Source organism: Crocodylus porosus, unplaced genomic scaffold (genome assembly GCF_001723895.1).
Source record: "Crocodylus porosus isolate Cpor-Errol unplaced genomic scaffold, CroPor_comp1, whole genome shotgun sequence".
NCBI classification, from domain to species: Eukaryota; Metazoa; Chordata; order Crocodylia; family Crocodylidae; genus Crocodylus; species Crocodylus porosus.
In genome coordinates, this window is record NW_017728950.1 from 2,011,492 (window position 1) to 2,022,763 (window position 11,272).

The window sequence follows — 11,272 nt, forward strand, 5'->3', positions numbered from 1 at the left end:
ACAGGAGGCAGCTAGGTACGGTACCAGGTAACGTCCCGGCCGGGACTATGTGATGCGGCACAGTGCCCTGACAGGCAGGCAAGGAGCCCGTCATGGCAGGAGAGACACACATAGTCTCTCCTGCCATAAAAACTGGGTGCGTCTTATGGTCAGGTGCGTCTTATGGTCTGAAAAATATGGTATTCATTTTTGCCAATACAAAGCGATGACCATACAAGCCATGCTTGTTTAAAACTGACTCCCAGATGATCTACGAAGCAAGAGATGATTAGTTGTGTTAGTCTGAAGTCAGGCAGAAAGGAAAGCAGGGTGGCGTATTAGGGCATTTATACACTTGTCTGCATCGCAACAGACTTAGTTAAGCAAATCTGCTCTGCGCATGAGCCGATGTGCTCAGCACTGCATTGCATGCATTTGTATAAATGGCAAAATGCGCATTAGTGCTGAGAAAATGGCAGCAGCGTGCTTTTGATCTAAAATACCTTCGATGTTTTTTAGTTCAAAAGTGCACCGCTGCTATTTTCTCAGTACTGATGTGCATTTTGCTATTTATACAAATGCACGCACTGGGCGTTTTTAAAAGCACCCAGCACCGCAGTGCAAGCATGTGTACAAATGCCCTAAAGTGCCAGCTGCCCTACCTTTTGTGTATGAATCAATAAGGATGGTAGTTAACAGACTTCTAAGCCACTGTACCTTTGTCTACGGAGGCTTTATTGATCTGGATTTGTTTCAAATTTATACAGTCTAGCAACTAGCATTTTTTTAAAAATCAAAATCAAACAAAACCTGCTCCACACTTCAACTATCAGCAATCTTTCTTTCAAATGCTAGTGTAACAAAACTGCAACAGTAAGCTATGGTGCCATATACACACTGTTACATACAGCAACACCCATTCAAAAACTGAAGGGATATAAATACTCAGCCAAGTGGGGGATAACATTTCCAGAAAACAGTGACAGATCTGTGAGACTGTAATGTGTCTCACCATACACAAAGACTTAGAACATTTAAACATTTAAAAGGCAAGAAAGAAGGAAGAAATCATGAAATAAGAGAACTAGAGATTGCAAAATAAGGTCTCTATACATTTCTACTGTCTTCTACAATGCTATATAAACTCTAAAGTTTTCATATAAAATTCTCTTTTTGTTGTCACAATATGGCCACATAACAGGAACAGGTTGGCTACCTTTTTGCTAACTAAGCCTCACAAATATTTCCAACAGCCACAAGGGACTGGCACTCTTCCCCATCTATCAATAGGCACTTCCAAATGTAACTGGAACAAAGAAAAACTTGTCTACCCTTAGAAAAAGAAAATAAAAGAATCTCTCTCTCAAAGAAGACTGTGACCACATTTGTGTTACAATATGGTTTATTCTTGCTTGTATGAACAGAAACGTAAAATGCTAGAAAAGTATGTTCTAGCATAATTGTGACTTAGACAATCTCCCCAGTTCATATAATAAAACAAAACCTCCAGAACTTCTTCATATAAGATAGCTGTAAAATGGAAAAAGCTAAATATATATATTAAGGTGTAGTATATGTTAACTGTCACTACACAATTTTTTGTTATGATCTATATGTTGTAGAACAGGGGCAGGCAATTATTTTGGGAAGAGGGCCGCTTACTGAGTTTTGGTAAGCCATCGAGGGCCACATGGCAGGCAGCCAGGGGCAGATAAATATTACTTTTCTAAATTTTTTAGGCGCCCCACAGGCCGAATAGAATGGCCTGGCAGGCCACATCTTGCCCACCTGTTGTAGAACATGCGAAAATTGAGCTACACATTTAACCAAGTGTAAGGGAGTATAAAAAATTACTGATAACTGCATATTAAGCCAGGTTCCTATGGTAATGTTAATTCGCCTGTCAGGTTTTAACTTCCTTATCTTAAAAGATCTAAAAATGCAAAGATGTGTTATAATTTACAATTATCAGATCACATTTAGTAAGTACTGCTGTATATAGCAGACATGCTTTCTCAAGACACTACCAAGTTAGGACTGATGTCAATGAAAGATTTAATTCTGCTCCCAGACCTAATACAAAGCCCTAAGAAACTCCCCTACACAAACACCTGTATCCATCTTTCAATATATCAGGATTAAGAGACTCAAATCTATTCCCCTGCATAACTTTAGAAATGATGCTGAAATCAAAAACAGAAGTGAATCTTTGAAGAGGTTCTAATGCAGAGCTGACAATGGCTACCTGAACAGATGCCGTATATAAATTTGTTTATTTATAGCCCACCCTATCAAAATAGTTCAGAGTGGCTTACAATAAAGCAAACAATCCACAGACACGATTCCCCAAAGAGTATCCTAAAACTTGAAAAACTCCAACCCCGCCTTTCCTCCAGCTACCACCCCCCTAACCAAAACCCCTGCACAAAAATCCTCCAATTCCAACCGTATCTCACAACCACGACTCACATCAAGATAAAAGAATCACTCTCTTCACCCTCAGCTCCCTACCTACCCACTCCCTACCACATCCCCATAAAAATCCCAATTTTGCTAATGTTCTGATAAATATAGCCCTTGTTCCTCTGCTTTACTTGTGGTAGGTTAGGGTGCTATGCCTTGCAGCTGTGCAATAGGGTTGATTGTATAGTTTCAGTAACAGGTCAAATAAGAATTTACATGGGATAGCATGGATGGGGATCCTGCCTCTGGCAGAAGGTTGGACTAGACCAGTGGTTCTCAACCTTTTTTGTACCAGGACCTATACGTAAACATTGGTGGCCAGTCCTGACCCAGTGCCCCTCACTCCCGATCCACTGCACCTCTCTACCCCCAGTCCCCGTGTGCGTGGGATAGAGGGTGGATGTGACATGGGAGACCCCAAGCAGCTCCTTGCAGGCTGCAACTCTGACAGCCTGCAAGGGAAAAAACCATGGTTTCCCACATTTTTCTCCTTTAAAGGAGTATCCATTTTTAAAGTTTGTTCACAACCCTTTCATATATTCTTTTGGATCACAACCCATGGACTGAGAACCACTGGACTAGATGACCTCCCAAAGTCCCTCCCAGCCCTACTTTTCTATGATTCTATAATATGCTAAATAAAAGGACTAAAAGACAGCTGGAGATAAAACTTTTTTGAATGATATAGTTCAAGAGCATCAACCTTCAAACAACTGGCTTGTAGAAGTGTGCCATCTGACCTGCAGGACTCCTAGGCCACCTGGGAATTTGGGGGTGGGACCTGCCAGTGACGTATGAGGCACAGAACCATGTTGGGAACGTGTGCTGGCAGCTGGGGGGCAGAGACAGAAGTGACAACAGGGTTAACTCCCACAGCTCCTAGACACTCCTCACCTCACTTCTGCTGCTAGGTCCATAGCCTACGGATCTCCCGAGAAGCTCCATAATCTGGTGCCAGCATAGGGGGATGGATGAATCTGACAACCTGGATCTAGCCCAGAAGGTTTACATCAACTACTTGTAGCTGTGTCACATTTTTACCTCACTGACATTACACTGTGAAGCTGCATGGAACATCACCCAAGAGTTGAGAATTACAACAGAGTAGAGGTCTTGCCACATCCCCACCTTGATCTGTAAAATAATCAGGGCATTACCTGATGTTCTATAACCTGAGCTAGAGCTTTGGACATTCAAAGCCTTAATCTATACTACAAATTGAAACCACACTATAAATGAATCAGTCAACAACTCCCATCAAGAGTCTGACTCATCTGTATATAATAAGTGTAGACAGGGCCCTAAATAAACATGGAAGAATATTCAACATAAGGAAGAAGAAATTAAGAAACCAGTTTCAGCACATGGAACTTGGAACCAAAACACAATTAAATCAATTGAATCATTAATGCAAGGTGAAACTACTGCTTTTGAAGAGGTAATCATTTCCTCATCATATAACCTTGGAACCCCAGCTGATATCAAATACCTTAGAAGCAAATCAGCATGCAGAAGAAAATTAGACATGAAATCCATAGGACATCTCCTTGAGTGTTATTTGTACTTATCAAACTCCTTAGACTGTGTAAGGTACCTGCTCCACTTCACATTAGTAAAGACAATTATTGTTCTATATTTTGAATCCAACTTTATGAAAACCCCAGTGAAATACTGTTTAACCAACCAAACAAAAGTACACATCACAAAAAGACGTGGTAAGCACTCTGCCTTAACATGCAACTTAAAAAGACTTCATTTATAGCTGATCTGTAATGGAACCTTCATTTTGTAGATCCATTACGCATATACTCAGCTATTCACAAAGGCATCTTCTTTACTCAGCTACCTCTGTACAGGCTAGTACATTTTACCTTGGGCACAACTGTTTAAACAGGACAGTAGTAAGGTCAGTAGGTGTAGAATTAATCTTTTAAGCAGTTCACAGTTTCAGGAACTAATACTTCAGTACCCTTAAAAAATCAAAATGTTAAAGATGCTAATGTGTGCACTAAGAAAGGTAAGAAAATTAGATTTTAATTTGAAAGGATAAAATTTTATGGAGGAAAAAAAACAAGCAGAGGCATGTCTCCTCTGAAGGGCCCAGTGGAGTTTTCTGTCCTGTTAGCAAGGAAATTAGTTAGCAGTTTGATCGTGCCCTCAGACTACCAAACACGTTAACTTTGAAAAAGTGAAGATCTGTAAGCTTGCAATGGGAAAGCTATTTTCTCTTCTGCTACAAGTCTCTATACTATGACATCCCTAGAAATCAGACAGAGACATCACTAGTCAATTATTCACATGATGGCCATCTCAATCATGTTAGAAGGTTTGAGAAATTGAAAACAACTGCATTTAAGTAGAATACAGAAGTATTCAAAAGAAGGGAACAGGAAATTGTAGGGATTGCTTTTCTACGATACGAAAACTAAGAGCAAGGCTTAAAGAAATCAAAGCCCCAAACCTAAAGTTCAGCTTTCAAGTCCATATTTGTGCATCTTTGTGCGTCTAAATGAGACCTAATTTTTCAGAGTGCTGAGCTTCTGTCAACTCTAACTTCAATTTAGAACTTGGAGGGAGGGGGGGGAAAAAAAATAAATAAATCACACTTTTTATAAAAATGCCCAAGTCATTAAGTGCCTTTAAAAAAAGAGAGAAGAGGGTGCTTAATCCAATCTCTGATTACATCTTCATTGTAGACTACCCAAGACCTTAGTTTAAAAGATGCTTCCCATGTTCTTCATTGGCCAGAATATGCGTAATCCAAATTTTCTTTCTTGATTAAAGACATGCCTTTCTCTTGCGATGGGGTTTGCAGTTGTAGGTCCATGCCAGCTGATTACGAATTGATAGTGCTCAACAGAATCTGAAGATTCAATAATTTCTCCAGTTCCTTTTCTGATGTTTTTTTGCCCCCTTAAACTTTAGAGGAAGGCAACTTCCTTGCTCTTTGGAAGTTGTGAATGGTAAAACATGGTAAAATCAGAAGAGCGAGAGTAGAAGGCTTAACTTTAATATTCAGTTTGAAAGCCCCATTCAAGGCATTCTCACCATTGTAGGGCACAACATTTTTTACCTACTTTTTATGATAGCAACTGAAATCTTCAGCATTCTCCCAGAAAAATCTTTGTTTGCCAATCTTCTGCAAGAAAAAACTCTAGTGACAATGTCATACAGGAAAGGAAACTGTGCAGTGGATTTGACCCCACAAATCTCTCTGCTACAAAGCCTACTTGTCTAAAAGACAGAGTCCAAGAACCCTTCATGACTTCAAAAGGTGGAGACCAGGCTCCTTTGGCAAAAGCTGATCAGTACATTCATTCTGAAACAGGTTAAGAAAAACGAAAGTGCCGTCCACAAAACCACTAGAGGGCATGAACAAGTAGAGAGAGCCAAGGCTGAAGTCTGCTGACAATGTGCGAGAAGAGTGCGACTCTCTCACCCTCCTGCCCCCCCGAAAACAGCTCTTCAATGAAATGTCAAGTTTTTTCAATCACTTAAAAGAATGTCTAAGTAGATCTCCTGGGGTTACTAAATTTGCTGTCGTCATTCTTGGCTAGACTGAACAATGCAGCTCTCCTAAACACTAATAAAATCCCTGATAAAGATTTTTTCTGCCCTGTTTTACTCTGGCTCCTTTAGTTCAATGTGACTTATTAGTAAGTGTAGATTTACTGACAAATTCTAAATCTTGATTCAAAAGACAACTCATACTTTAGGGAACTTAGCAATTTTCCAACTAGTTTAAGAAATCTAAACTAAAAAGGAAAACTAACCTCTTGATGTACTTGTGAGGTGTGAAGGACAAGATTTTCCGTTAAACAACATATATATTAACTAAAATTATATCAGCATTTGCACTAGCATGCAGAGAATAGATCGTCAAAAACTATGAAATATCCTACTTGTAACTGCTCAGCATATTTCAAAGAGATATTGCAAGCCAGCCATATGATCACTCAAAAGAGCTTATTGTTATTTTCTTAAAAGCTAAATCAATGAAATTTACCCTTGCCACAAAGCCAGTAAGAAACATGATATGAAAAGCATGCAATTATGAAACATACTGGATAAAAAAGTGAACTTTTGTAGAGAAATGGAATGGGACACTTACACAGTGGCTCTCTCACAAGGAGTCCTGATGGTTATTATGTTCTTAAACCATCTAGACAGAATAGCAGGCTGGGAAGAAGGGAGCCACAAACAATCCACCAGATGACAATGCTACACAGTGTAGACACCAGCATAGCTAGGAGCCATCTAGAAAGGGGTGAGGGGGAGGAAAAGATGAACAAAAATTCAAACGCAAAAGCTATTGGTGCATTTTAGCCAGTTAAGTTTTAAAAAGCAAATCAACTTTTAAAACTAGGCCAAGCATTTTCTCCCTTCCAAATGTTATAGCCCATGCAACCATAGAAAGTTTTGTCCTTATGTTATTTGAAAACAACGTAAAACAGGTTTCACAGCAACATGAAATAACTCCATGTGGGCCTTCTATTCCAAGAAAAGTTCACTGCACTTAATGAAATATGAATTCTAGAAGAGCTTAGCATAGCACTAAACTCTTGTATCTCTTTTCATTAAAAAAAAACAGCTGAACAAACAGAAAAGCTGTTGTACTAGCCACTCCTATTTCCCTGCTGCATGCTGCTGTAATATCAAATCATTTGTCAGTCATAACCATTACTAAAACAGCGAACAAAAATTATTCAAAAGACATCCAGATGGCAAGAGTAGGTTACCTTTCTACAATCAAAATTGCAACAAAACCAATTCAGTAGTTCTTTTGCTGTAGGTACAGCATATTACTAATTATAACACTGACATAAAAGATCCATTCTTCCAGGCAAAGAGGATTTATATGAGCAACTTTGATAAACACTAATGAGTATTAAATACAAATCCCTTGTGCCTTAGTTAAAAAGTAATGCTTCTAACTCTCAAAAGATATTAATTCTCCAAACTTCCAGTACTTGCATTTAGTACACAATGTATTGTTTAAAGCAATTCTTGCGCTGAGGAAATAAAACTCTTATTCTGCCTTATTCCTTTAGATAATCTTGCTGGTCAAATGATGAACTTCAGTTGCATTTTGGAATATCTGAATTTACATTTCCTACCTATTCTGGAGCTGCTAACTGCAGAAGAGGCTACAGGCAGAAAGAGATGCTAAGAGAGGTGAATATGCAGCTTTCCTTGCAGCAGATGCTACATTAACTACCACAGACTAAAGTCACAAGACTATCTATGGATCACCATAGATACGCTCCTCTCTTTTTAAAATTTATCCGGAAACAATTTTAGTGAAGTACTGCCATACTCTGACTTGACAGAATTGCTCACACGAGAGGCTGCAGGGAGCTCTCATAAACAGGGACGTACCTAATTCACAGTGGCTGCCTCTGGATTTTGTGGTCCTAGCCCGCATTAGGCACCATTTTTGTGGTGGAACATGGTGAGCTCCCCCACACCTCTGATCAGCTGAGAGGCCTTAGAAATCCTGCCCCACTCCAGAGATTGACATATGGACACCTGTCAATCGCTGGGGAGAGGAGTGGGACTTCTGGGGCCCCTTGGCCAGAGGTGTTGTGGGGGGTACACTCCACTGCAAAACTCCCCCCACGCTTCAGGACGTTAGGGCTTCCTGCCTCCATTTGTAGCTTCCCCATCCTTCCCCATCCCCCCCTCTCCCCTGCTTATTTGCAGCCCCCATGTGTTTTCACAGGGGTCCTACGCAATTCATGGTTTCCATGAATATCATGAAATTTTTAATTTGGTAGGTCTCTACTCATAAAACCAGTAACATCTGGGAAAGGATGTTCTCTCAGGAAAAAATAAATTAACAGGAATTAATATTAAAAGTAAGCCTGGTCTTTTTGCACAGCTAAGCTAAAAAAAACCAAACTGACTAAAATAAACAAGAAAGAACCTCCTACCCCCAAACCCATTTCAGTTGAACAAATACTACCTTACAGAAATTGAAAGGCATTTTATGATAAAATACAGATTTATATTTGGTGAAATGTTATTAATCAATTTTAGACTCTAGGTTATATCAAATGCTTTATTTCTGTCAATCTAGTAAATATTTTAAACCACCTTAACTGTACCACAAGCTCAAACCTTTGGAAGCAGGGGAAGGAGTTCCATGGTAAACCTATATTGTTTTTATATTTTAAATAACATTTTTTTTTTTTACTACTTAGTTTTTTTCCAAATATATGAACCAAAACAAACTTTTTAAAGTTGCCTAGAAAAAACATGTTTGATTTTGTTTCCTACTAGACTTCACTCTTTGAGCGTACCCTTAGCTTAAAAATAAAACAAAGCAAGGCAGGGAAAAAAACCCCAAATGTCACTCCCCCCTAAAGTAACAACTTACCATGCACACTTGGGAAGATTTAGAAATCTCTACAAAAACTAGTTTTTGCATTTGAAAATCTCCAATAAACATTCTTATTTCTATAAACATTCCAATAAAGTGAGGTCAAGGAAGTGTTCCTAGTCATATGAAATGAGCTGTCAAGAACATTAAGATACAGGGCAGTAGGTGGTGGGACATGCAGCACAACAGCAGAGGAAAAATAAGAATGAGAAAAATTGAAAGCTGAATGCAGTTCTTTAGCACAAACAAAAACAAACAAACAAACAAACAAACCCACTAAGCCTATAGTAAGCTGGGGAATCCATATTTCTTTTAAACACTGGGAAAAAAGACTTTGTCAATGAACCTTTAGAAAGTGGAGCAGGAAAAAAATTCTGGTATTTATACATTGAAAAAACCTAACTTACGTTAGTGGAACTGTGATTGTAGCTTTTCCTTGCCTTTTGCTTTTCAGAGCACGAAGTTTATCGCCTTGAGTTACACAGTTTGTTTCATCTTCATCACTATACTGAATAAGTAAACAAGGAATAAGCCAAAGATTTTAACATATACCCCTTGAGATATTAATGCTTGTTCTACAAGTAACTATTGACAGAGTTGATATAAATTTCCTCATGAAGAAAGTTGGGAGGTCTAAATTAGCTTTACGAAAAAGATCCTTCATACTCTCACCTACTGTTTTTAAATCTGCAGACCTTTAAACTACTGCATGAGCTATTTGGCCAGAATAGCATCTGACACTGAAACAATAAAAATGCTGTCAGTACCTTTGCTCATACACTGTATTATCTTGACTTCTATTCCTCAGCTATCACATTCCTTTCCAACTCCTATCTGACTTCAAAAGACCACGACCACCATCCTCTACAGTAGATGCCTATGGTTAAGCGACAGTATTATAGAAATCAGTTTTCCTGGTAGAAAAAGGCATTTCAATAAGGGAGCCCACTTGAACTATAATTGAGGTATTTCTGTTGGCAAACTTCAAAACCTTGATTCATTGTCTGATTCTTCACCTAATTAAAAGGTTTAGGCATAATAGTGGCACTCTTTCACCAGTACTTCCATCTTTAATGCCTGCTTTTGATATCTTTCATCTTCCAAATATTTTGGTATTAAAAAGAATGTAGCAGAACATAGAAGAATAATTTGACAATTTTAGTTTTATTATACCCACAGCTTTGTCCATGCCCCAAGAAACCATCAACAGCTGTTATGCCCTTTTACAACAGCACAACATTTGGACGATTACCAGTTCAGTGTCTTTTCTGTTAGTTCTCCGGTTTTTTGCATCATTAATTGAAATATCATCTACTCCTGTGAGGATTTTCGTAACAGTAATTTTACTGTTCCCCTTTAACTTTGCACGGAAAATATCTCCTTCTGTCCAAAGTTCTGATTGTTTCCTATTACAAAAACGAAAAGATATTTAGCTATATAAACTTTGCAGAAAATAGCAGTAGGATTTCATTTTGTTTTAAAGGAACTAATCTTTTTTTATTAAACAGTCTTCCACAATTTTCCAAATTGCTTATTCTAGCACAGTAACAGTTTACTTACTCTACCAGGAAATGTTGTTGTGGTCCAATCACTGAGCCAGGTCTATTTATTCTAATCCAGGCAATGGTCTCAGCAGCTGTCATCCGGTAATGTTTCATGATATAACAGGCTATAAGTGTGCCAGTCCGGCCAAGACCAGCTGTGGAAGACAGAAAAGAGGCCATGGTTTTTCACGCACCACACTGGTTTAAATTTCAATGTCCAAAACAAAGGAACAAAATTATTCAGTCCCTTAATGTTATTACTATGGCTGATGAGTACTTAACCTCTTACTGGCAAAACTTAGATGGCCACTGGATTCTAAAGTTTCATACAATATTCGTAACGTAGCATATTGTTTTAATAAGAGTGTTACGCAACGGACAAACGGACTTTTTAGCTATTTGAAAGGAAGAGGGGAAAAGCTGTCACTCAGGAGCATAAATTACCAGTTATCTGTCCATGATTTTGCCATGATATGGATTTTAGATCAATCACTTTTAACTTCAGCTCTGCATGAAAGAGCTACTGCTATACTATCACGCAGATGTAGCTGCATTGTAACAGCTTGTGTTGATATCAAGTGATACCTGTATAATAGATATACCCATCTTGTAGTTTTGGTTTATGAAGTTACTACATTTGATTTACATTTTTAATAAATATGCGATTGTTGAATCAAGTAGCCTTTCAAAGCCAACTATTTTATATTTTATACTAGCCAATTGTCCATCAAGAACGATGGGCAGGGGGTGCAGCTGGGGACAGAGCTCTACATCCAGCTCCTTTCCCACTTTTGGGGCCAGGCCCACTCCCTGTTTCCCCCACTCTGCTGTAGGGCCAGGCCTGCCCCTCCCCCCAACCTCCCCACCACTGTTTCAGGGCCAGGCCTGGCCTGGTGCACCCTGC

At 38.9% G+C, this 11,272-nt stretch overlaps 1 protein-coding gene across 13 annotated transcripts in view; it reads right to left on the bottom strand.

Annotated features, from left to right (window-relative positions):
* The window catches only part of CDC14B (cell division cycle 14B), a 76,494-nt gene that overhangs the window by 27,665 nt on the left and 37,557 nt on the right, over positions 1-11,272 (bottom strand). For 7 of the 13 annotated variants that reach the window (XM_019554856.1, XM_019554862.1, XM_019554858.1 and 4 more), the window contains exons 10-12: positions 10,385-10,523; positions 10,077-10,230; positions 9,232-9,332 (exon numbers count right to left, since the gene is read on the bottom strand). In XM_019554856.1, coding sequence (XP_019410401.1) covers positions 9,232-9,332; positions 10,077-10,230; positions 10,385-10,523 — 394 coding nt within the window. Of the gene's footprint in view, positions 1-5,519; positions 5,762-6,553; positions 6,700-9,231; positions 9,333-9,500; positions 9,565-10,076; positions 10,231-10,384; positions 10,524-11,272 lie in introns of those variants that run through there. The other 6 variants (XM_019554860.1, XM_019554859.1, XM_019554861.1 and 3 more) reach the window with 4 other exon arrangements.